At 36.8% G+C, this 27730-nt stretch overlaps 1 protein-coding gene across 3 annotated transcripts; it reads right to left on the bottom strand.

Annotated features, from left to right (window-relative positions):
* Positions 1-1578: 1578 nt before the first annotated feature.
* On the bottom strand, positions 1579-23077 carry TMEM33 (transmembrane protein 33). 3 transcript variants are annotated; one of them, XM_078001741.1, is made up of 8 exons: positions 22960-23077; positions 22697-22765; positions 19538-19632; positions 18855-19042; positions 14262-14329; positions 13139-13272; positions 8353-8436; positions 1579-3624 (listed from the first exon to the last, which is right to left on the bottom strand). In XM_078001741.1, exons 2-8 carry the CDS (start codon positions 22739-22741, stop codon positions 3534-3536), a joined length of 705 nt encoding a protein of 234 aa, XP_077857867.1. In that variant the 5' UTR covers positions 22742-22765; positions 22960-23077; the 3' UTR covers positions 1579-3533. The 3 variants fall into 3 exon arrangements, with proteins under 3 accessions (XP_077857867.1, XP_014993652.1, NP_001248064.1); XM_015138166.3 differs by having other exon boundaries at positions 1579-3324; NM_001261135.1 differs by having other exon boundaries at positions 2349-3324; positions 22697-23072.
* Between the last annotated feature and the right edge of the window lie 4653 nt (positions 23078-27730).

Raw genomic sequence — 27730 nt, 5'->3', positions numbered from 1 at the left:
CGGCCTCCCAAAGTGCTGGGATTACAGGCGTGAGCCACCACGCCCGGCCGAAGTCTAACTTTCTTTAAAAATTCGCTTGCTTTCTTTCTTCCAGGAGGATCTACCTCTGAATTTTATTCCCCCAAAAAAAAAAAAAAAAAAAAAAACTAAATACAAATTGCACTTAATAAATTTCTCTTTAGACTGATTAATATTAGAGTTTAAATTAATAAGGTACCAACTATACAAAAGGACAGAGAATCCTTGCTAAAATAAAGTAGATTTTGTATAAGGCTTCCATCTATCCAAAAAGGTTTAATATTTAAGTGCTGGAAGAACAATGGTACTACACCACTTCCTGAAGAATTAGACACTCTGGATGTTAAATGAACTTCTTTTAAACCTGTAATTAACAATAAGTTGAACGATGCAGTAAAGAGTTAATTTCTCTTACTACATTCATTCTATATATTGCTATTTTATTTCCTTAATTTTAATTTGATAGGTATACATGTTAACACTGTAATTTCAAATTCCAAATCAGCTGGTTGTAGATATTTCTATTGCAGAATTTCTAACTATGAGTTCATGCAAACTAAACATCCAGTAATGCTTAAATTGTAAAACTTACTTTTTCATGAGTTTAAGAGTACCTTTTTTGTATATTAAACCTTCCTTTAAGAAACAAATGTTTCAACTTGTCAAACATGAGTATATCAGAAATATTGTAATTCTGCTATAATGACACAAAACCTCAATGTAAAGCACAGTGTTGTTTTATATTGCAGTAGTTTTAATGTTAAAATTCTTTTTGTTAAAACCAACATGGATTACTGACCAATTATCTTGACCAACAGTACTTTTCAAAATAAAAAGGAAAAACTCAAAAAAGAGACACACAGATCTTTAAAAGATAATCATGATTTGAAAAAAAAAAAATCATGGATCATGGTATAAACAGAGCACACAAAAGGAAAATAAGAAATGAAAAAAAACTGTTGAAATTCAAATAAGTTTTATACTTCAGTTAGTAGTATTGTTCTGGGGCTAATATCTTACTTTAGATAAACGTTCTACAGTTATGTAAAATGTTAACATGAGAGGAGCTGAGTAAAGGGTATGCAAAAGAACTCTTCTAGGCCAGGCGCGGTGGCTCACACCTGTAATCCCAGCACTTTGGGAGGCCAAGGCAGGCAGATCACGAGGTCAGGAGATCGAGACCATCCTGGCCAACATGGTGAAACCCCATCTCTACTAAAAATACAAAAATTTTGTATTTTTACAATACAGCTGGGACTACAGGCATGGTAGCGTGCACCTGTAGTCCCAGCTACTTGGGAGGCTGAGGCAGGAGAAGCACTTGAACCCGCGAGGCAGAGGCTGCAGTGAGCCAGGATCACGCCACTGCACTCCAGCCTTGGCGACAGAGAGAGACTCTGTCTCAAAAAACAAAAACAAAACAAAAAACCTCTCTTGTACATTTCTGACTCTTCTATAAATCTAAAAGATTTTTTTAAATTATAGGAAAAGCCTTCAGCTGCCAAAATTTCTTGACATAATTCAAGACTTCATTTTTAAAAACATAATTAGAAATCAATGTTTACTTAACATTATAGTCATTTTATTGCTCTAGAAAATTTAGTTTCTAAAACCATTAGATTACTTATACAGTGACAATAAGACTAGCCACATACACACAAAATCAACTGTATATTATGAGGCTGCTTCTCCAACTTTGTGGACAAATATTACAAAAATACAAAAATAGCTGATTATAGTTAAGCTATCAAGTATAATTTTTCATGTATTTATCCTAAGAATATCCCCTTTTTATAGATTAGGAAGATGAACAAAAATAAAACTAATGTTACTGATAAATTACTAATGAATGTATTTGAGAAATTCAAATTACATGCAGAAAAAAACTGGTCACAAAAACCATTACACTACTCTGTACTAAAACTGTACAATGTTTTAAACATTTCCAATCATGCAACGGTAACGAAGATCAGCATGTATTTTATAAAAGAGTTGATGGGAGTTCAATGAACAGGATTTAACACATTTTACAACCCAAATCAAAGTGGCATAATACATCCAATTCCCCTAAATTTATCTATGCATTAAGAGACTGAAATGCACACTATTCCCCCACAACTCCTCCCCCTACTCCATTCCAATCAATTACCTTACTTATAAAACCTTCCATTTAACCTTTTAAGTCAGATTTGATGGGTAAACATGTAATCTACAGTATACTCTCCATTATTATTTCAGAAGAGACACACATATAGTCAGAGGCTAAATCTTCGTTACATTCCTTTCAAAAGGCATCTAAACTGTTTCAATGGTCAATGAAAATTTAAGCCTAAGAAACCAAGAAAACTGGCAGTCAAGATTCTGAACTAGGTAGTTCTACAAACTATAATACGAATAATCTATATGTCCGCATTAGTAAAAGAAGGATTTCCTATTTGAGAACTGTTTCTCAATGGCTCTCTGAAGGGAAAGCTGTGTCACAACTGCTTTCTGCTTTCAATGGCAAGGTGACCCCAAATATTTATCCAGTTGGCTAAGAGGCTTACAGTTGAGCCTTTTAAAAAATACTCAAGGCCACAGAAGTACTTATGGAAATAAAATTTTAGAAGGTCGTAGTTTAAGATACACAGAATTCTTCTTATAATAGTACATTCAAAACACATCTGTCCTAACAAAGCAGCATAAAAGCAATTAAAAAACAATTTGAAATTAAATACACGGAGAAGTGTTAAAATCGTTAACCAAAATTACTGAATGATAGAATACTGTCTCAAAATGTACTGAATTCACATATGTTTATGACCATAATGAACTCATGCCAGATATAAACTCAGGTTACCAATTCGGTTGAAACAAATTTTAGAGCTATTTTTACAAGAGAAATAAATGTACTTCATGATATAGGCACAACAGCATCTTTTTTAAAAAATTGGTATGTGTATCACTAGATACAGACTTTTTAACCATTAGCAACACAGCGCAGTAAAATTTTCTCAAAACTTTTTAAGCTTGATTTAACATGCCAAGAAAATGATTATTTTTCCACTGAGATGCATTTATGTAAATTATGTAAATTGGATTGAGGTCAGTGTAACACCTGGAATTTACAACCCCTAGCAGAAGTACCAGCTGCTAATAATGCTTATACTATATTTGTAGCTTAACTAGATGTTAAACTACGGAACTGTTGGTGCCAATCTGCTTATAAAGGCAATGCTCTGGAGACAAAGTCTTCTCACAAACAGTGGGCAAGCAGGTTTCATTATTATGTGTTCAACAACAATCCTCAGTTCATTAAATAAGGTCCTGCAAGATAAAATAGTTTTCTTTGAGAAACACAAGGAAAAAGCAATACACAGGCTTACCTCATTTTATTGCACTCCACAGATATTTCATTTTTTACAAATTGAAGGTTTGTTGCAACACCGCATACAGCAAGACTATCAGCGCCACCTTCCAACAGCATGTGCTCACTTCATGTCTCTGCGTCACACTTTGCCAATTCTCCCACTATTTCAAATGTTTTCATTATTACTGTATCTATCATGGTGATCTGTGATCATGCTCTTTGGTGTTACTATTATAACTGTTTTGGGGCACCACAAACTGCACAAATATAAGACAAAGCACTTAATCAAGGCCATTCCTGGTTGGTCTCTTTCCCTCTCCTCAGACCCACCTATTCCCTGAGACACAATATTGAAATGAAGCCAATTAATAACCCTACAATGGTCTGTAAGTGCTCAGGTGAAAAGAGGGCTCCCATGTCTGTCACTCTGGATGAAAACTAGAAATGATTAAGCTTAGTGAAAAAAGCATGGCTAAAGCCAAGACAGGCCAAAAGCTAGACGTCTTGTGCCAAATAGCCAAGCTGTGAATGCAAAGGAAAAGTTCCTGAAGGAAATCAAAAGTGCTATTTCTGTGAACGGATGAATGATAAGAAAGCAAAACAGCCTTATTGCTGATAGTAATGCTATTGCACACTTAACAGACTACAGTAGAGTGCAAACATAACTTTTGTATGCACTGGAAAACCAAAAAATTCATCTGACAGCTTTATTGTGATATTCACTTTATTGTGGTGTTCTGGAACCACTCCCACGATATTTCTGAAGTATGCCTCTAATGCTAAACAAATGCTGATGAAGGAATATATCACAGCCATTAGAATTTGAAGTAAAAGAAAAACTAGAATTCATTGTAGAGAAAACACAAAATACACACAATGAAATTCTCAAACTCAACATCTACATCTTTTATGGGTGGAAACACTCATTTAACAAAGGTATTTAATAAATGGCTAGCTCTAAAACCTCAGATTATATTTTTAAAATTATATATTTTGTCTTTAGAGTCACATTTTCACATTTAACTTACGCAATTTCAACTAGTTTTTTAAAAGAGAACAAGAAAAAATATATAACATGGGCACTGTTATATACTTATTCACCTACTATTTCCCTAAATGTACATATTTCCCCTCAGAGATTTCCTCTTCTGTAAAATAATTCTGAGTTGTGGTGAAGTTTAAATATGACACAGATGTTCAGTAAATGTAACTTCCCAGTTGGATCATAACACTGAACTATGACTCTTTTATGCCTTCAGACTAAAGCCCAAGTCCTCAACATAACACCCAATACCCTCCACAATCTAGTCTCCATCTAATTTTCTGTCCTATCTCCTGCCACTCCCTGCCCTCGCTCCTATCATGGACTTATGCTACATGTTTGTGCCCAAAACCATGTGGGCTTTGCCTATGCCTTAACTGTGCTCACTGCCTACAAAGTATTATTACATACTGTACACATCACATACATTATACAGGCTAGTATACACAAAATCATGTATACTGTACTGACATTTATAAGTGATATGAAGGATCATCAAAGGTAATTTTAATCATTCACAATTTTCACCTTATGTGTTGACTCATCCTGTATAAAGATTCAACTCCTATTCTACCTTTCTGTGTCCTCTTTTACTTTTATGGTTAGAAAAAAAGCAACAAATTACTTTTCTAAACAAGTAGTCAATATGCTTGCACAGAAAGACAGAAATAATAATATTTGGAGTAATGCATAATTTTCCAAAACCTGACCTTCCTGTATCTCCTGTCTTCGTGAGAGCACCATTACAACTCTCTTAGGCTTCCAGGCCAGAAACCCGCGGGTCTTTAACTTACTCTTTTCTCTCAAGCCCTAATATCCTACCTCCTAATATCTTTCATATCTGTCCCCTTTTCCTTTTACCACTGGATTAGTTCAGGCTCTAGACTACTCTAACAGTCTCCAAATTGGTATTTTTCTTCTCTTGGTGAGCTTGCAATCCATTTTCTGGAATATTTCTAAATCAGATTTCATCATGGGGGTTCCCAATCTCTCCATGTTACAATCTTCAAAGGCTCTCCTTATCTCAAAATAAAATCCAAACCCTTTCATGATGTAGTGCTTTCTACCATCTACCTTTCTGGACAGAAATATTTATCAATCCTCTATATACTTCCTGAGCTCAAGTATGCTAAGCACTTTTCAGGCACCCATGTGTCAGAACTCAGATTCATTCTTTAAAGATTTGGCTTATGTCCCCACCTCCTCAGTGAATTCTCATTTGTCTCTGTCTGTTCTCTATACTTTCAGAGCACCTTCATCATCACACTGACTTACATAGCTGTCTAATTTACTCAGCAGTGAATACCTCTGAAAGAAGATATTTTAATTCCACATAAGTTCATCAACATACAATCCCTGTTTTAACCAATCAGTCAAATGAATAAAGCTAGAAGATATGAGGACTAATGAAGTCAATCATTTTCACTAAAGTCACATAGCTAGTTCTTTTATTACTGGCTGCATCACTGGCACAGACCAAGTCAGAAAGTTCCTTAACAGCGCGGACAACAGAACTTTGAGCAATGATAAAATTGTTGCATATCTCTGCTGACAGACCAAGTTACAGAGTTCCTTAATAGCACTGACAAGAGAACTTTGAGCAATGATAAAATTTTTGCATATCTGTGCTGACTCACAGTTTCCACCAGCAACATATGGCTTTTGAGTACCCACGTGAACTGTGCTCAAGGGAACTGAGTTTTAAGTTTTATGAATTTTATTTAAATGGTTAAATGTGGTTGCTGTGCTGTATTGGACAGCACAGCTATAGACAATCTGTACTAGATATCCAAAAAGAACTGAAACCACCAACTTGAGAATAAATATCATAGTGAAAATGGTACAAACTGTGAATACAGATGGTCTCAAAACCTTTAATTTAAAAAAGTGTAGAATTGAAAATAGTTTTATAGCCTGTTTATCAATATTTACAAGTTGAAATATTTTCCATTACCTTTCCAATAGTTTTGATTAAAATGGGTGCTTGTTGGCCGGGCGCGGTGGGTCAGGCCTGTAATCCCAGCACTTTGGGAGGCCGAGACGGGTGGATCACGAGGTCAGGAGATCGAGACCATCCTGGCTAACACAGTGAAACCCCGTCTCTACTAAAAAATACAAAAAAACTAGCCGGGCGAGGTGGCGGGCGCCTGTAGTCCCGGCTACTCGGGAGGCTGAGGCAGGAGAATGGCCTGAACCCGGGAGGCGGAGCTTGCAGTGAGCTGAGATCCGGCCACTGCACTCCAGCAAGGGGGACAGAGTGAGACTCGGTCTCAAAAAAAAAAAAAAAAAAAAAAAAAATGGGTGCTTGTAAGAGAGCTTTGAAGATGTTTACTAGCACATATTTGTGTTATCTTGATTCACCGCTATTCTTTCCTTTTCAGTCCTCTGAAAACTAAATTCTAGATGTACTAATATGATTTAAGGGTATATGGAGAAAATAGGAATGGCGAAGGAGGCACAAAGAAGCACAGAAAAACAAATGTGCTGATTAAAATAACAGATGTCAGGGCAAAAAACTATAACATAATGTCTGAAATGAATATAGGGACCGGAAAGAAAAAAGGCTAAAACTCATGAAATCAAGTAAAAATGAATGTTAATTTGCTACCACAGACTCATTAAGAACGAATGTCTAAAGTAAGTTCTATTTTAGAAAGTATTATAAAAAAGACATTGTCTATTAGCACAAAAACACTCTGAACGGAAAATCAGATCATAGAATAACAAAAATAAACTAGTAAGAATGTAACAGTCGAAGTACTTTTAAAATATTACTTCACTTCACCCCCAGAAGGAGTTATTTCCTATACCAGTGAAGAAATCCAAATTTAAATAACTTGCCTACTCACACAACTAGTTAATGATGGATCAGCATTCAAATTCAAGTTCTTTTTACTGTACTCATGAAAATATAATGTACAGATTGCTGTAATGCACTTATTGGATTTCTGGCTGAATTCTACTCCATTATTTTAAACTTGAAAATAGAGTATGTTAATATTAGTATCTGAGTATCATTTTTAAAGCTATTAAAAACATCTATTCATTTTAGTTTTACTCCAATGCTTGAGATCAGAATGTATAATTTAGTGTATATTAATTTAAGCCTCCATTCCTGAAAACTACAGTAATTCCCTAAAATTTCTCTGCTTCCCCATTTTTCTGCTTCAAACTCTTCTGGCACAAGGCTATCAGAAGAATATCTGACCATGTCAAAACCATCATTCCCATTCACCTAAAAGATAAATTCCAAACATCTTACCCTAAAACTCAAGAAGTTTTATAATATGGCTCCAATATACCTTTCTAATCTTAGCTCCAGCAATTCACCATTCGGAATCTCCATTAGAGTCAAAACAGCTCTAAATAAAGTTCCTCAAATATGGCCTGTGCTTCTCGTCTCTCTTGCTCCTACTATTTCCCCACCTAAAATGGTTTTCCCTATTTTCACTATTCAAAAGTTTTATTCCTCCCACAATCTTAATTTTGTGAAACCTTCCTGGGCTCATCTATCTTCTGGCCCAATGATATCTCCCTTCTATGGACTGCAGTACTGATATAATAAAGCAAACGTATGGCATTCATTACCTATTGGATAGTGAATACTGTATCCTAATCATTGTTTATGTAATTGACATGTGTTTTCTTCCTTCAACTAGGAAAGTTGAGAATGAAACCTATGTCCTACATATTTTAAAATTTGCTAAGTTTTAGCAGTGCTGTAGAGGTGGCTTAGATAACTGCAGTCTATGTTTCCAAAAAGAAATACAACCACTTCCTCACCAACCCCAGTACATTCTAAGGCCTACAACTTAAAATTACCGAAACACTGCTTGCTTCTAAATTCTAACACATTAGCTAAGTAACTCTTAAGAATTACAAATACTATATATTCATAATACTCTCAACAAATAAAACATGCATAAAATAATCATCAGCTTACCGACAATATGGATTTCTTCGAGACGAATATCGAAGAGTAAGAAATCTATAGTATATAAAAGGTTGGAGCAAACTTCCTTGACCACTGAAATAAAAAAATACAAGGGTGATAAATATACATTATTAATTCATGTGTATGCTCTCAAAACTTAAAGGCAATTCAACTGGAGAATATGTGTATCTTCATTCATCAAATGGTCATAGTGAAATCTATCATGTCTAAATCCAAGTTATCTTTGGATATAAAAGAATGTATATGATTGGTAAAGAGTAAAACGTTAAATTTTTACAGATGTATTCTTGTATGTACCACTTTTGAAATTTTTTAAAATACCAAATAAATCAGAAAATGTTACATAAATACTTCCATAATTACTAATTGATGAAATCAAGTTGTAAATCTTCATAAAATATGCAAATAAAAAGTGACTTATTTTATATATATTAAAAAAAACAAACACTCCCCCGCCAACCACAAAAATTACACTGGCTCATTAGTAAATCTACATAGCCTATACTAATTATTGTTCTTGGTTAAAAAACACAATTACAATACCCCAAGAATTATATATATGTTTATGAAATACCAAGTCTGGAATTCTTCCCTAAGAAAAACTATCTGAATTAAGACATTCACTGAAATAACTACAAACAAAATGTGGCAACAACCTAATGTGAAGCAGAATTAAACAACTTACATTACGGTGAAGCAGAATTAAACAACTTACATTACGGTTATTTAATAGATTTAACATGCAACTACCTAGAATCTTGGTTATGAAAATTACATAGCAACTTTGAAAAAAGCAGAATATAAAACTATACATATTATTACAACTATATTTTTAAATTGGAAGAAATATATCAAGATGCAAAATGTGTTTTATTAGGTTAATTTTTTAGCCTTTTCTTCTAAATTGTATTACTTTCGTAACAAAAATAATTTACACGATTACAAACTTACCGCTAAACAAATGCAACATCCATTTTCCCCAATAATTTGACAAATTTTTATCTTTTTAAAGTGTAAATGTAAGAGACACAACACAGAAAACAGAAATAGAAAACATTCACTTAAAAAACAAGTTTCCCATCATACAAATTAGCCCTTTCCTCAAACTTATACCACAGTCTCAAATATGTCCTTTCAGAAATGTATATATACAAGTGTATATAATGACTAACACTAAGATAGTGCTCATTTTATAATTCACTAAATCTGTTTAACAACTCTAGGACAGAGATGGTTTATCATTCCCAAAAAACTGAGACAGAAACATATCTATGTCCTTACACACACATGCCCCACAAATATAAATGGAGAATACCCTACACAACTACGTTTAACTTATTATATCTTGGTGATTATCCCATATCACAATACATAAATTACCTGAATCTTTTTTACAGCTTCAAATATACCATCTAATGCTTGGACTATTATGTAACAAACTCCCTACTAATGAATATTTGGGTGGCTCCAGTCAATTAGAAATAAAGCTACAAAGATATATATATATAGATATATATATATATTTTTTTTTGAGACGGTGTCTCCCTGTCTCCCAGGCTGAAGTGGAGTGGCAGCATCTCCACTCACTGCAAGCTCTGCCTCCCGGGTTCATGTCATTCTCCTGCCTCAGCCTCCTGAGTAGCTGGGACTACAGGCACCCGCCAGCACGCCCAGCTAATTTTTTGTATTTTAGTAGAGATGGGGTTTCACCGTGTTAGCCAGGATGGTCTCGATCTTCTGACCTCGTGATCCACCCACCTCAGCCTCCCAAAGTGCTGGGATTACAGGCGTGAGCCACCGCGCCCGGCCTACAATGATCTTTTTATCTGTCTTTGCACACGTGCACAATGCATATGTAAGATAACTCATAGACTATGCATCAATTTTTAAATACAGAGCTTGAAGCATTACTGGTGCAAATACAACTTGATAAAGCCTCCTAATATTAGACTGTGTGTCTACCACAAAGGGTAGCATATTAGGAATAGCAGTAATGTAAGATTGTTCTTAATTTTATTATTTAGGTTATATTCAAGCTACCTACTTAAGGCATTAACAGCTTTTCCTAATAGGAAGTATAAGCTGATTTTAATTTTTCAAACAAACAAAATGATTTCTCTATTTAAACATTTCTGGTAAAGTCTCATCTTCTTTACAGTAATCTTAAAAATTAAGACAGTAAGTTTGTACAAATAAACGTTTAAATTAAACATTTAAGGAGCACAACTCAACGTACCAACGCAGTCAAAACCTGGTGCTCCTAACAAAAAATTCACTATCGTTCCAAAGTGAAGTCTTTGTCTAAGTTTGCATGGCATCTCAGAATTTCATTAAAATTATCTTAATCTGATTTAACAGGAGCATAAGAAATTATTTTGCTTACTAAACAGAATCTGGAGGTTTCAGAATATAGATATCAATTATACCCATATAAAAAAACTAGTCTCAGTACCTACCCTTTTTTTTTTTTTTTTTTTCAGAGAGTCTCGGTCTGTCACCAGGCTGGAGTGCAGTAGCACGGTCTCGGCTCACTGCAACCTCCACCTCCAGGGTTCAAGCAATTCTTGTGCCTCAGCCTCCTGAGTAGCTGGGACTACAGGCGCGCACCACCATGCCCAGCTAATTTTTGTATTTTTAGTAGAGACGGGGGTTTCACCATATTGGCCAGGATGGTCTCGATCCCCTGACCTCGTGATCTGCCCGCCTTGGCCTCCCAAAGTGCTGGGTTTACAGGCGTGAGCCACCGTGCTCGGCCTGGTATCTACCATTTTAACTTCCATCTAGTTACATGAAACAAATCACAGAACCTGGTCTGACCCAAAAGCAGGATTAAGTGACATAAAAACCCCAGAAAAATGAATAAAAAAAGTAAGGGCAAAAATTTCCTTTTCCTAATTAATAATTAAAGTTTCTAAGTGTAGATCAGGATCACAAAAGAGGTGAAAAGAAAAACCTATAAATGATAGGAAAAATATTAGAATGTTGATCTTGTCCCTTTTTCTGTTGTTCCAGATTACATTACCCTTTTCTTTTATATGCTTTCAGCTTCTAGGAGAAGAGAAGGCTTTTACTAAATTTTAGGGTCAAGGTTTTAGAGTTAATTTACAAATACAACTGCATCAAATCTAGTTGGGACCACACAACTTAAGCAACACCTGCCAGTCCTGGAGTTCTCAGAAGAAAGCACCACTTAAAAGAATGAAACAGATATACGTTTATAAGGAAATCTATAAAACTCTGTTCTTAGTTTGAAGAGACTGCTATGGAAAGAAGTAATTGTCAAGTACATGAAAACTTCACTAGTTAATCAAGCAAGGTACATTTAAAATTATAAAATATAACTATAAAATCAATAATGACAGTTTGTTACAAACTAACAAGATTATGAAAAACAGGTAACACAGACATTTTAAAGAATAATTTAGCATGGTCCATTAAACACAAAAGGCACCTAGCTTGTACTTAGCAAAATCTTTTCTGGTATCTATGTTAAAGAAAACACTGGCATTAAGTATAAGCAGGTAAAAAATATTTACTGGTCAATATTTGAAAAACTAAAAATTTGGAAACAAATTTCCATGATCAGGAGATAAGCTGGAATTCTATATGGCTTTAAAAAAAACAAAAACAAACAAACAAAAAAACAGAACTGGATATGCCAAATCAAATAGGTTATGAAAACATACAAGGGGGAAAAAGGTACAGAATAACACCTTTTTTTTTTTTGGTGAGACAGAGTCTCACTCTGTTGCCCAGGCTGCAGTGCAGTGGCGTGTTATCAGCTCACTGCAACCTCCACCTCCTGGATTCAAACAATCCTCCTGCCTCAGCCTCCCGAGTAGCTGGGATTACAGGCATGTACCACCATGCCCAGCTAATTTTTGTATTTTTAATACAGACAGGGTTTCACTATGTTGGTCAGGCTGGTCTTGAACTCCTGATCTCAAGTGATCCGCCCACTTTGGCCTCCCAAAGTGCTGGGATTACAGGTGTGAGCCACCATGCCTAGCCAGAATAACATCTTTGATGTAAAATAAGAACTAAACAAATTAACCAACAAAACTCCACATCCACAATATATATGTTCTACAAATTTCTATAAGTATTTTTAAAGGACTACATACGTAAGACACATATTAAACTCCTTACACCTCTGGGAAGAGGACAAAATTGCAACTAGGATTCATATAGTCAAATGTTATTTTAGCTTTTATCTGTAATGTCTCTTTACTTGTAAAACTAAAAATTGATAAAGCAATCATCTGGGTAGCAAGGTGTATTGTTTTAAAATGTAATGCAAGAATTTCAATGCAGAGGTCAATACTATCTTAATGTTCACACTTTTAAAAGGATGGCTTTCTTTATTCACGTATTACTTCTATAATTAAGATACAAACAAAATAAGGTGATAGTAGTCACTATTAATATAAGAACATAATTTTAAAAGTTTTTCTCTAGTGTAAGAAACATCATCTCAATAGTGACAGAATGGACTAGATTAGACTTCATAAGATTCTTTCAAAGGTGGTAACTATGAAAGTAATTTTTAAAATGTTAAATGATAAATCACAAGAAATAAGACAAATTCCTAGGTCTACTATATTTCAAGTTCTCTACTATAAACAACAAAGGTTAGATTAGGCGACTGCTAAGATTCATCTAGCTCTACATGTCAATACCTACCTTCAACAGATTTAAACAGAATAAAACTTGAGTTTCTACCTTTATTATGTGTATTCATCAGCCTCCCAAAACAAATACAATTTTTCCTTACCTAAAAAGCATAAAAACTGTGGCAGGCATCAGGAATATTTCATTGCAAGCAATGAATTTCAGAATATTTTGTTGATTAGCACTTAGTTTGTCCAAGACAGATCTCAACAGAGGTAAACTATTTGAGCCCCTTGCCTAAAACAAAAGAAAACCAACATTAGAAATAAGTGAAGCATTTCTGATAACAATAAATACTTTCTTTCTGTAAGTAAATAGCCTATCCAACAGGCAATACAATCAAATATACTACTTTGGAAATGATGGTACAAAGTTCACAAACCATTTAAGGACAAATATAGTATTTTTCCTGCTTTTTCATATATTTAGACTTAATATAAAAAACAACTTTGGTAAAAGTACTTTTCATTCTTAGCTGCTTTTTCTCAAGAATGATTATTTAACAAAAAATAGTGGTTATTTCTCTCTAACCATGACAAAATCTGACTATCCAGTAATACAGTTAAAATATCTGTGACTCCTTCCTTAGCTAATGTTGGAATTATACAGCAATGTAATTACTGCTGTGACCAAAGAATTACAGGGATAAAGAAAAAGGCCAATACAAAGCATAAATCTGGATATTTTAATTCAAATTTCAGTATATATACTGTAAATGTGCTTGGTAAATTTGCCTGGATATTTTAATTCAAATTTCAGTATATTCTGTCAATGGCCTGATGCCAAGTTAGGTTTAATGCTCCAACCTAGCAATAAGAAAGAATTTCAGGAAAGCAGCAGTTCTGAAAATTAATGTAAAAGAGATTTATTCAGTACACTCAACTTATCTGGTATGCCAGAATTAAACACTGACAGAACAAGAGATCTGACAACTCAACAAACTTTAGAGACACAGGTTTCAAAAAAATAGATCTATTTCAAACTTGAAAAAGTCCCCTGGAGACCGGGGGGTGATATTAAGTGCAATCCTTTATCTATAAAATGTTCTAGTTTGTGAAACTTCAATAAACATTTCTAAACTTAAAACTTTCAAATCACTAAATAATTCATAACAAGTTTGTAAGGAATGGAAGGACTTTTTGTGACAAATACCAAAATGTCTTAGAATGAGAATTCATGTCAATGATCTGTAATTCAGAAGTCAGACAAGCAGCAGTTTTACTTACATCAAGGACCTTTTTCGTATATGTGGCAGCATGAAGCAAAGAGAATAACAAGACTGGGAAGATACTCACTAAAGAAAACAATTAAGGAAAACATTTAAAAGTCATCAAGTATTCTGCAAAACAGACTATGTATTATGTCCAAATATACAGATCTGAAACATCTGCTAAAATGAGTTCAGTGGAATGGTTTGTTTTACTGATACACTTTAAGCCAAATCAAATTTTGTTAACTATAAAGAAGAAAGTAAACTATTTCATTTTCTAAAATTCAGGTTTTTTTGTTTGTTTGTTTGTTCTTTGCTTGTTTTTTGAGATGAAGTCTCACTCTTCTCCCCCAGGCTGGAGTGCAGTGGCGCAATCTTGGCTCACTGCAACCTCCGCCTCCTGGGTTCAAGCGATTCTCCTGTCTCAGCCTCCCGAGTAGCTGGGATTACAGGCACCTGCCACCACGCCCAGCTAATTTTTGTATTTTTAGTAGAGACAGGGTTTCACCATGTAGGCCAGGCTGGTCTCGAACTCCTTACCTCAGGTGATCTGCCCACCTTGGCCTCCCAAAGTGCTGGAATTACAGGTGTGAGCCACTGCACCCGGCCAATTCACAGTTCTTTTTATGACAAAAATTAATAGTGAAAAAGCTTTTTCATTCATTTCTACTGGGTAACAATTTAAACACTTGCTAAATTAAATTGAAATCTAGGTAACCCCAAAGGGTTGTAAGTATAGCTTTTAACCCTACAACGGCTTTCTTGGTCACTCTAACTTACCCTTCAAACACAGTAGTTTTATAGTGCTTTCACAATCTCAAATACTGAGGAAAGAGTCTAAGGTAATGGTTTAAAGAGTAATTCACAAATTTTTAGTCCCGAAGACTAAAGATCTTTTATTACTTCTTTCCTACAAAGACTCTAAAATTTTGAGATACTATACCACCTAACAAGTTGTTACAGTTATGCTCTCAATTTGTAAAAATTAAAATGGCAGTATATATTTTGCTTTGTATACAGTCAATTGAAACTCTTAACAGCTTAATTACAGACATAAGGAAAGAATCCTTTTGAATCCAACTGTTTGGCTTTATGCCATGAATAAACATATTTTTCATTCAGCTTTTTGTAAAATGGAAATTGTTCAAAAGACCCCATTCTCCACCCCAATTTCTACCAGGTTGATTTAAAAAAAAAAATTGTCAAGTAGTTCCACAAAATGATATAGACTGTTAGTCAATCACAAATGGCAAAAATACTTGTCCTAAAAATATTAGCAGTTCCTAAGAAATGAACCATTGTATTTTTCCATACTAACTGAAGGCCTGATATGACAGGAAATGGTGATTGCCATAACATAATCTGAGTATCAAATTCATTATAACCATAACTCATTTAGGAATCCAAGGGACCCAGTTTCCAACTGAAAAGCAAGATACCAACCTATATCCAAGTATTAGAAGAACCATAACTCTCTAACATAGTTTTCCAAATTAATATCCTGACCAACTTGTTCCCACCTCTAACAAGAATTAAGAAAAATGTCCATTTCCTAAGTAGGGATCATATATGTATATAAAAAGTTTTAAAATTTTTAATGAATCATAGACTACTTTGAAACTGATGGAAGCTACAACTATCTCCTAAAGTCACTATAAAACTCTGTTGATCCTTAAAGAATTCAGTTCGAACTTTGACGCATATCCAGACTGAATTCAATAAAAGGGGCAGTGTCAGGTAGTGAAAATATAGCCCTGAATTGGGAGTCGAGATACCTGGGTTCCACTCCTGACTCTGTCACTAACCTAATTTTCCTAGGCCAAGTTTCATGCTCTGGCAAATGAGTATGCAGAGATCAAAGCTAGAAATTTCCAATGAGTCTTTAATCTCTAACATTCTATAGTTCACAAATCCTTGTTAAGAGATTCATAATCTTAGTCTTCAACATCACTTTTAAACTATTAATACAATGTATTTAGAAAAGATAAGAGGTGAAATGCCGTAAGTACCTGTTATCCTTTATAAGAACAAAAATCAGAACGCAAGTCTGTAATATTACTTTGGGCCCACTTTTATTTATTACCATATCACCTTAATAACCAGATTAGCATTTCCTGCCAATTACTAGTTTATGTTATTCCCACTGTTTACTACATTCCCTTTTTAAGAATTTAAGGAATAGGAAATCCTTAATCTTCAACATTCCCAGGAAAGAGGGGCTACCAAATAACCAACTGTATAAAAAGGCAGAAAGGCTTTCTTCACTAGTCATGAGTCTCATTTGGCAAGACCTCAGGATTCACTCAACAAAACTTTCTGATCTGTGTAAGGCACTGTTCCCAAAGTTATTGATGTATTCAGTTTACCTGACATTAAAACACATTTTCTGTCATTTCTATTTCTCCCTCCGAAGAAATTTTAAGCTACTAAAAGGCATGACCAAAAATCTCTACGTAACTTCCTGTTATAGCTCAGAAAGTCTAGAATTTTAACATTGGTGACTGCAAAGCACTTCAATCAACAGAGGCCAGTCAAGCCAATAATATGCCAAACAAATGTGATTATCATTTACAGTCATAGTATAATAATCATTTAATAAGTTTTACCTAAAAATGAACCAATACAAATTATGACGGGACATTACAGACCCATGCATTGAAACAGGAAAAATTTTATCCTTACATTTCAAACTACCCATATTATCTCAGTGAAGCATGTAATTTAAAGGGAATCTCTATATAATGAACATGTAAATGAAGTTACCAGCTTTACCCACATAGAGAAAGAAATATCTTTAATGTACACTTAAGTGTTACTCACCCACTAACTGTAGATCAGGTAGGGCTTTTAAGTTAGAAAGACCTTTTCAGCATTACTACTTACTAGCCAATATGTGGGAAGTGGATACTGATAATCAGCAAATCAGCATCTTTATTAAAAATATACCACAATGAGTGGTATATTTTTTAGAGTGCTACAAAGATTAAATGTCAAGTTCTTTTTTTTTTTTTTTTGAGATGGAGTCTCGCTCTGTCGCTCAGGCTGGAGTGCAAGTGGCATGATCTTGGCTCACTACAATCTCCACCTCCAGGGTTCAAGCGAGTCTCCTGCCTCAGCCTCCTGAGCAGCTGCAACTATAGGCACGTGCCACCATGCCCAGCTAATTTTTTGTATTTTTAGTAGAGATGGGGTTTCACCATATTAGTCAGGATGGTCTCAATCTCCTGACCTCGTGATCCGCCCACCTCGGCCTCCCAAAGTGCCACCATGCATGAGCTACCGTGCCTGGCCTAAATTCAAGTCCTTATACTGGCAAAATAGGTGCTCAGGAAATTTGTTTCCTCCTATTTCTTTTGCTTAAGACTTATAAAAATCTATTTAAAAGTTTGATACTTCATGAGCATAAGTATCTAAATAGGTAATATTCAGTCTCAGAGGAATATTTTATTGTGCTTTACATATAGATGTATCATAATATTCAAAAGCTCTCAGAGCAGCACTTCTCAATGCACAAAATGATTCGCAGAGATAATCTACAGGAAAAAAAACCAAAACAGTTAAGTTTAAAAAACCCTGGTAACTCTTTTAGTTTCACAACACACGTTAGAATACCAAAGTCCCTATAGTAAAGAACCTATTTAAAAATGTTTAACCTGGCCGGGCATGGTGGCTCACACCTGTAATTCCAACACTTTGGCAGGCCAAGGCAGGTGGATCATGAGGTCAGGAGTTCAAGAACAGCCTGGCAAATATGGTGAAACCCCGTCTTTACTAAAAACACACAAAAATTAGCCGGGTGTGGTGGCAGGCGCCTGTATTTCCCAGCTACTCAGAAGGCTGAGGCAGAGAATTGCTTGAACCCAGGAGGCAGAGGGTGCAGTGAGCCAAGATCGCACCATTGCACTCCAGCCTGGGCGACAGAGCAAGACCCTGTCTCAAAAAAAAAAAAAAAAGTTTAACCTGGCGTTCACTATAGAACCTCTTCCCTATTTTTCCCCCTCCTTTATGGAATACCCAGTATCATCCCACAACACACCTTTGAAATGTGAAAACATACAAATTCCAAACGAGTTATTTCTCATTAGCTTCACAGATTATCCATGTGTGTCCTTATTTTCTACTCTATACACAGCAAATATTAACTTCTTTGATTTATCTCATTCCCTGCTTAAATAAGTTATTTCTTGGTTAAATTGCATTTGTGTCTAGTTCACTGGGGGTTAAGATAGAAAGAGCTAAGGACCTCTCTTTTTTAAAGCAAGACATGACACTTTGCCAAAAATGTGAATTAAATGAAAAAAATTTTAAATATTAAAGTAAGTTCTGCATAAGCTTATACTTCGAAGCAGAATTTGAAAATATCCATTCTAACAGAGAAGATTACAAGAGGCAAGAACAAAGATAGTTTAAAATTCCTAAATCAGCTCTTCAAAGTTTACATTTCACATTTTAAAAGTCAGAAATTCTTACGCTAAACATATCTTCATTCAAATGAAGTGCCAAGAACAAACCCAGACTTCATGGAATGCCTTCATTGCTGAAATAATCAGAAGAGATCTCCTATATACTTAGTTGGCAATTTCATTGTTAAAAAGGTAGAAAAGGATACTTGTAACTGGGTAGGAGTTTACAAAGATGAGTGAATACAACAGGTAGTGACAGCTGTCCTCTAACAAAGCCTGGGCCAGGAATGCTCTGCTTAACTGGAAGTGTGGTAATCTTTGGTGCAGCCTCAGAGCACTGGTAAGAGCATTTGCCAGCAAAGCACGTTGGTAAAAGCTTGCTGCTTCATGCAACCTGCAAATTACCAGAGGAGAGGTTATCATGAGACATAAACAACTGCAGTGTCTCTTCCTCCTTTGTGAATTGCATCATAATTGCACAACACCTAAATCACTTGTCAATAGAAAAAAATTACATGAACTTATTCTACCTTTTTAATAGCATCACTTCATATATACGTCCAACTGAATTTTTTATAATCAATTTATAAAACTGAATTTTATAAAGCAGGATCTTCCATCAAGTAATAAGTAAAAGTGAAAAAAACATGAACTTATCTCATTCCCACACATCAATTTTTCCTTGGATTTTCAATGTGTTAGTTTCACAAGATATAAAATATTCCTCTAACTGACAGTGTTATTAGGTTGTTAGTATCTTAAGGCTGGAACTTGTATTTTATTTGTCCCTGAACCCTTTACAGGTTAACAAGTCTTACACATAAAAGGCATTCCAGATAAACTGACTCAACAACTGAATATCAAAGGCAGCAATATGTATAATACATACCCAAGAAGAGGCAGAACAAACAAAGCAGAGCAGTAAACTGTGAACAAGCGAGAAAGCCACATTGCCGTGTCCAGTTTATTGGTCATCATGAATTGCTAAATTTAAAAAGAAAAATACTGTAAGCTATGCCTGCAAATTATGTTTTTAAGCATCAAGACTGTGTGGTTTTTATGTCTACTCAAAATATTTTAATCTTGCTCCATTTGTTTTTTAGATCATTAGGTGAAAACTCTAAGGCAATTAAATGTTTCATGTATATGCTTAATGACAAGTCCGAACACCTTATAGTTTTCATGTAGAAAGCACAAGAAGTACTTAAACAGAAATAAACAGAAAAACATCAGCTGACATTTGAAAAAATGCAAAGACTAATTAATTAGAAAAAATAATCTTAACAGAAATTCAACTACAATTGTCTGTATTCCTTTAATACTTGTAATATTGGCTTCTTCTATTTTAAAAGAACATTAAACAAAAACTAATTGCTCTCAAGAGATCCATATGCCTATTCTTAGCAAAAACTCTCAAATCTGAATAGGTAGGTCTCAGAGCTGAGTAAAACATCACATAAAGCCAGTTTGGATTAAAGAAACCTTTTGAAGAAGAAATATAAAACCATGATAGTAGTAACAACTGAACTCATTCGCCTTGTAATCTACCTACATGCACAAGAGCCTGGCATACTGTAGGTGTTCAAAATACGGCTGACAGGTATTAAATGGCCACCTGCCTCTCTGATTACACCACTCTCTTTATCACCTCCATGTTCCCCCACCAAGTCTTACCCTAGTTTTGATAGTGCTAGATTAAACATCCGTATACCATTTTCTTCTCCAGTTTTTTCGCATTCTGCCTTTTCCTTTGCTGCTTTCCCCCCAATACCTATGTCTATTACCACTAAAGCAGAATCTTAAAATTTGTTTTCTCATTAAAATGTATCTTATATTCAAATTCTAAAGTGGCTTTTACATGTTTTGTCTAGGATCTTCGTAAGTAATTTTAATATCGAGATCCATATACATAGATATATAAACAAAAGTTTCACAAACAATATTTACCCCACTGTACATAATGGATTTTGACATTTTCTATTTAATTTTTAAAAAATAGCTGGTATTTTCACTAAACTGACTTCTCAACTCACTAACGGGTCTACCTGAAGTCTAAAAACACTGCTCTACGTAATTTAATTTCATTATCTTTTGAAAAAAACTATGAAAAATTTGAGGGGAAAATGCAAGTACATTGTAAAATTCCAGGCTGTTCTATTGTATGTCTTTTTAACCCACATGTAGGTAATTTCAGAAATATGAAATACAACTTGGATGTATTATTAAATCCAGACTTACCATACTGTGACTCCAGTAAATTGAAATGATTAGCAGTAATCAAGTGAAGGATGAATCCAGCTTACTGTGCTCAGTTTCTCAACAAATATTACAACTGTGCACCACAGTTTGAAAGTTAGTTTTAGAACATTCTCCTTAAAATCTATTTGTTCAGGGTGTTTATTCTGCAATAAATCATTGAGCTATGCGTTTTGTTTTGTACACGCTTATGTATATTTTATTAGACAATTTTAAAAGTTTAAGAAAGTGTATTGGTATACATTTTTTAAGAGTAAACTGTCCAACCATCATACTAATAAATAGCTCAGGCAAAAAAAAAAAAACCAAAATCACTAGATCTTTAGGTGAAAAATTGTTGAGGAGCAATATTCACACAGTCTCACAGTATCATGCCAAAGAACACTTCAGTTAGAAAGGAAAAAAGGAATCTTTACAATGGAGAAACTGGTGGACACCACCTTAATCAAATAATCAAACTCTGCAATGATCGGATAAACCAATGTAAAATGCTTCCTGATATATAATATAGATACACATATATGCTGCAAAATATGTCTGGACTCACAACTATCAGTATCTTAAAAGATAAAAAAGGGGAGGAGAGGGCAGAACTGTTCCTAGATTAAAAGGGAGTAAACAAGATACAGACAGTAAATTTAATGCATGCTTTTTGAGACAGGGTCTCCCTCTGTCACCCCAGGCTGGAGCGCAGCAGCACACCCCGCCTCAGCCTCCCGAGTAGCTAGGACTATACCGGGACTATAGGAGCGCACCTCCAAGACCGGCTAATTTATGTTTGTTTTGAGAGGAGGTTTTGCTCTATAGCCCAACCTGGAGTGCAGTGGTGCGATCTTAGCTCACTGCAGCTTCAACTTCTCGGGCCCAAGCGATCCGCCCGCCTCGGCCTCCCAAAGTGCTGGAATTACAGGCGTGAGCGACCACGCCCCGCCTAATTTGTTTGATTTCTAGTAGAGATGAGGTCTCGCTGTGTTTCCAAGGCTGGTCTCGAACTCCTGAACTCAAGCGATCCTCCTGCCTTGGACTCCCAAAGTTCTGGGCTTACAAGAGTGAGCCACTGTGCCCGGCCATCGATGCATGTTTTTTGGCTGAATCCCGGATGAGGAGAAAGCAGCTTTAAAGGACAATTATGGAAATTTGCACATGGACTTTATATTAGGTAATATTTCTCAAATGTGGTAACTGCATTGTGGTCACACAGAAGAATACTTAACTATTTATGGATTAAAAAGTAGAGGACAATAATGCTCCGGGCACAAATAACTTGTTAGTTCCAGATCAGCATCTTAAAAAATTTACAAAAGCATAATGGTATTTCTCTTCATAAAGAACAAAGTGAAGAAGAAAAAGACCACCGCTCTCCTCCTTTTGCATAATTTGTATATACAATGGTATATACTAGGCAGAAACGTTCTTTGCCGGCACCCGTGTGCTCCACGTGGTGTGTGTCATGGATCATGCGTGTCATGGCACAACCTCATGTGGCATCTTTAACCCTGAGGCCTACGATAAACAAGAGACGGAGGTGTGAGAAGAGGAAAGAAGGCCCAATTTCCATGGCATACAGGTGAGGGCCACGAGCTGCAGTCAGTCTATTGTCGCTTCGGAAACAAACTTGTAGTTCCCTCCATATCTTCGCTCAGGACCTCCCCTCTCCCCGTTCCAACTTCCCCACCCCAACTCATTAATCCCAGTCCTGAAAGCACTTCTGGAACGCCTCGGGACTCGCAACACTTCCTGCTTCTTCCTAACTCTTGCAAATCAAGCCAGGCTACCCTGCCCTCGCACTTACCACAGCGCCCGCCCCTTGGGGGCCGTTCGGGGTCGTATCTGCCATGGGCTCACACTAGCGTCTGCAACGCTGCAACCGCGGAGAGAAGAAAGGGGGGAGAAAACGTCAGCGCTGGGGCCAGGACCCGGGTACCGGCTTCCCTGCCTCGCGCCACACACAGGCCGGATTCACCCGGCCGGAACTCTGAGCCTCCACCAGGAAAGGGTCTCGCTCGCCCGGTGCAGCCTACTGGATCCAGGGCACCCGCAGCAGCCGCGAGGTACCTGTCCCGAGATCAAAGCCGTGTTTCCAGAAAGACGGGAGCGAAGGCGGAGCTTAAGGGTGAAGCCCTAGAGAGCCAAACTACGCCGCCGGCTCCAGGTTATGGCCCAACCCGGAAGTGCTCCTTTCATTTCCGTAGGGAAAAGGGGGTGACGAAGGGGGGAAACGGGAGTGGTTCCCAGAGGCATGACGGGAAGTGTAGTTTTTTTCTCCTAATTTGCGCTCCAGCTGTCCTACCCGCCGATTGGCCAAGTGAGCTAAGAAATCAGGAAGGGGGAGCAACTTTTGCGTCAAATACAGCTCACAAATAATACTCCCTGCCCATGCTCAAACCATGAAATTTCTGCACTTCCTGATATAGAGGCCTCAGAAACATCTTTGATCCCTTTCTCCAGGGACTCACTAAGCCCTGTGGTTCTATATCTATTAATTCTTTAAACAAGTATTTATGAGGCCTGCTATGTGACAGGCTCCATACTTGGCAAGGCGGATAAAAAGAGGAATATGACACAGATTGCAAAAAAGAGACAAATAAACGGAAATCAGAGCATAGTGATTGTGTAATATGTACAGAGGCTGATTTAATCACAGGGAGCACAGAGGACGGTACCTAAATCAGAAGGGGTCTGGGGAGGTTTCCTGGAAAAGATAATTCCGGCCCTTGGTCTTGAAGGACAAAAAGTTGGCTGAAAGTGTTACCGGTGGAGGGTGTCCAAGTTCTTGGCGTTTTGAACATAGAAACGGACAAAACGCACAAAGCAAGGAAAGAATGAAGCAACAAAAACAGAGATTTGTTGAAAATGAAAGTACACTCCAGAGTGTGGGAGCGCTGGACAGCAGTTCAAGGGCCCTGGGTACAGAATCTTCTCGGGGCCAAATACCCCCTAGAGGTTTCCCATTGGCCACTTGGAGTTCACTTCATGTAAATGAAGTGGTGGCCCCCAATCAGAGGCTGAAGTGAAGTTACAAAGTTGCAAACGTCTGATTGGTTACAAAAAGCAACTAATCAGAGGTACTTTGAATTTCCCATCTGCTGTGCAGAACAGGTCCGGGCTTGCAAAGGGAGTAGTGTCTGTTCCTTCTGTTACTTAGGCATGGAAAGTAAGGATTTTCCTTTCAATTTAGTTCTAGGAACTCAGCAAGAAACGGCATTAGATTCCCTGCCTCTATACGATATTCTGCTGCCTCAAAAGGGGAAGAGGACTCCAGACAGGGTAACAGAAACTGCAAGAAGTAACAGGATAGCCAGAGGACTAGTTTAGTGTGACCAGAATGATGGTGCAAGTCAGGGGATTATGAAAGATTTGGGCTAGAAAGGCAGGCAGGCGTGTACTGAGGAAAGGATCTGAACTTGACCCTGAAATCCAGAGAACTATGGTACGATTTTAATCAGAAGTGTGACATCATGAGATTTAGAAAGATCTCTCTGGCAACAGGGTGGAGGATGACCAGAGGGGCAAACTAAAGGTCAGGAAATTAGTTGTGAAGTCATTTTTTTATATATAAACTAAAAATAAAATCCTAAGTCAGGGGTCTGTCGACTGACTGGATAGATCCGTCTCTTGGCCAAGGGGACCCCAGCCATGATGGGACAGGAGATCAGACATGCCTCATTATACCCCCTCCCTTTTGTAGTTTAGACACAACTGACTAGCAACTACTTAGGCATGGAAAGTTACGGTTTTCCTTTCAATTTAGTTCTAGGAAGTCAATCTACTTTTAACATGTTAATATTACAATAAAGATCATAACATTGACAGAACAAACTCTTTGTAGGAATAGGATACCAAATTATAAACAGGACCTAAGGCCATGCCAGGCAAGGGTTAAGTAATGCACCCCCTACACTTAAAAAACAGGTGCTGGAGAGGATGTGGAGAAATAGGAACACTTTTACACTGTTGGTGAGACTGAAAACTAGTTCAACCATTATGGAAGACAGTGTGGTGATTCCTCAAGGATCTAGAACTAGAAATACCATTTGATCCAGCCATCCCATTACTGGGTATATACCCAAAGGATTATAAATCATGCTGCTATAAAGACACATGCACACGTATGTTTATTGCGGCACTATTCACAATAGCAAAGACTTGAAACCAACCCAAATGCCCATCAGTGGTAGACTGGATTAAGAAAATGTGGCACATATACACCATGGAATACTATGCAGCCATAAAAAGGATGAGTTCATGTCCTTTTTAGGGACATGGATGAAGCTGGAAACCATCATTCTCAGCAAACTATCGCAAAGACAAAACACCAAACACCGCATGTTCTCACTCATAGGTGGGATTTGAACAATGAGAACACTTGGACACAGGAAGGGGAACATCACATACCGGGGCCTGTCGTGGGGTGGGAGCAGGGGGAAGGGATAGCATTAGGAGATATACCTAATGTAAATGACGAGTTAATGGGTGCAGCACACCAACATGGCACATGTATACATATGTAACAAACCTGCACGATGTGCACATGTACCCTAGAACTTAAAGTATAATAATAAAAAATAAAATAAAATAAACTATGTTCTGCCACAAGAGTTTCCCCCCCACACACACACTCTCTGGCAGCTAAACAACCACCGGCCTAGAGAGAAGCAATATTAAAACAATTACTACTGATCCAGCTTACAGACACTAACTGAACCCCTGCTATACCAACCATAGCTACAGCTTTGATTGCACAAGAGACTGATTTCAGTAACTTTCTCCAGATGAGGCCACTGACCATAGGCTGATTCTGGCCACTTTACAGAGGCCATGCACTTGTGTGCCTTCATCTCTGCTTCACCTTTTGATGTACAGGGCCTAACTGTAACACATTAAATGTTAAGTCTCCACCCCAAGGTGAACACAGGTTGTATGTAACATGCATGTTGTTCCATACGCATGGATCAGGATCATAAAATACTTTTATGAATATTCATAGCTCCTCCTATAACCTGTTGAATATGTAAGTTTAGCCAACCTATTCAGCATAAAGCTCCTACCCAGCCCCTCTTCCTTTAAAGTGCCTTTCTCTGGTCCTTGCTGGAGGCTGTGCTTCTCAGCCTGTGAGATGCCACCTTGCAGGCTGTATCTCCTTATAAGAAATAAAGTCTCCTTTTCTAAATGTATAGATCCTGTGAGTTTTAAGTTAACACGTACATGTAGGAAAGAAGTGACGAGATTCTGGATTGAGGTAGTGTTGTTGGGGAAAAGAAGAGGAAAGATGACTTGGAGGTGGCTTCTAAGATGTGGTGTCTAACTAGGTACGGGTGTGTAGGAAAGGGAATGTCATCTGCTGAGACCTGGAGAAGAGTGTAGAAAAAAATGCATTAGAAGAGCAGTAGATTGAGAATCAAGACTTGGGACCTACTGGAAAGGTGGCAACCTGTTGGAAAACTGGCATCCTGTTGGAAAACCAAGAGACTGTAATGCTCTTCCTCTGTCAGATGTGTGGTTATCCTCTAGTATCCATGGGCAGACCCGGTGCTAGTCAGCTGCAGCCAAGAAATCAAATGGGGTTCTCCTGAAACAGTACAAACCTCTTTTTCTAAGGCCCTGCCCAAGTTCAGGTCCTTCAAATCTCTAGCCTGGATTACTCATCCTCCTAGCTGAGCTAAAATGCCACCTTCTCTGCATTCTTCCCATATCATTTACTCCATATTTTTATAGCACTTACACTTTTTAACATTTCTTAGAATTATATGTCTACTTGCCAGTGTGTGTGTTTGTGTGTGTCTATGGTAGTCAACTCAGGCTGCCATAATGAAATACCATAAAGTGGGTAGCATAAGCAACACAAATTTGTTTTCTCACAGTTCTGGAGGCTGGGAGGTTTAAGATTCAGGTTGCAGCAAGGTAAGTTTCATTTTAGCCACAGGCAGCTGCCATTTTTTGTGTGCTCAATTTAGGAGGCAGTGAATGATCTCTCTCCTCCTCTCTTCCCCTTCTTATAAGGTCGCCAGTTCTGTCGGATTAGGACCCCATCCTTATAACTTAAGTTAGCCTTAATTACTTCCTAAAGATCCTGTTTCCAAATATATACAGTCACATGAGGGTTAGGGTCTTGACATATGAATTTGGGGGACACAATTCAGTCCATAGCTATATATATATTATATATATGTATGTATGTAAGGACATACATATATTTTTTACTGATTTAAAGAATCATCTTATTACAAAAATATTAAAATACAAAATGTTCTCTGTTGCAAATTCCATATAGCTAATTAATCTCACAGATACTTTTTTTGATTTTGCTGAACTCTCATATCCATAGAAATATATAGTTGCCATTGATGAATGAGTATAATTCCATGAATGTTGCTTGATATTTTTGTTAAAGAGTAAAATGAAAGTGAAACAACTAAGACATATATCTTCAACTTTGCATATTAAAATAATTGCAAGTTTACTGCCCTAAGTAGTTGTATCTAGTGTATGAGAACAGCCCTAAGCCCTGCCAAAATTTGCTATTTTTAGTTCTTACCAATATTAGGTATATAAAACGGTATGTCATTATTTCTTCAATTTTCATTTTCCTGAGTAGTATTGAGGCTGAGCGTCTTTTCACAACTTTATTGGCCATTCAGATTTTATCTCCTGTTGCCTTTTTTTCTTTTTTTTTTTTTTGAGACGCAGTCTTACACTGTCGCCTGGGCTGGAGTGCAATGGCACAATCTTAACTCACTGCAGCCTCCGCCTCCCAGGTTCAAACGATTCTCCTGCCTCAGCCTCCTGAGTAGCTGGGATTACAGGTGCCCGCCACCACTCTGGGCTA

The sequence above is a fragment of the Macaca mulatta genome, chromosome 5 (assembly GCF_049350105.2).
Source record: "Macaca mulatta isolate MMU2019108-1 chromosome 5, T2T-MMU8v2.0, whole genome shotgun sequence".
Lineage (NCBI taxonomy): Eukaryota > Metazoa > Chordata > Mammalia > Primates > Cercopithecidae > Macaca > Macaca mulatta.
This window is presented reverse-complemented; position numbering and strand designations above follow the sequence as displayed.

What these genes read in the sequence shown, in the direction of transcription:
- TMEM33 (XM_015138166.3), bottom strand. Translation starts at nt 22,741, where the DNA reads ATGGCAGATACGACCCCGAACGGCCCCCAAGGGGCGGGCGCTGTG. An exon ending in CCCAAGGGGCGGGCGCTGTG is followed by an intron (nt 19,633 to 22,696) that starts GTAAGTGCGAGG and finishes TTTTAAATTTAG; the next exon opens with CAATTCATGATGACCAATAA. An exon ending in ACAGTTTTTATGCTTTTTAG is followed by an intron (nt 8,437 to 13,138) that starts GTAAGGAAAAAT and finishes TTTTTATTTCAG; the next exon opens with TGGTCAAGGAAGTTTGCTCC.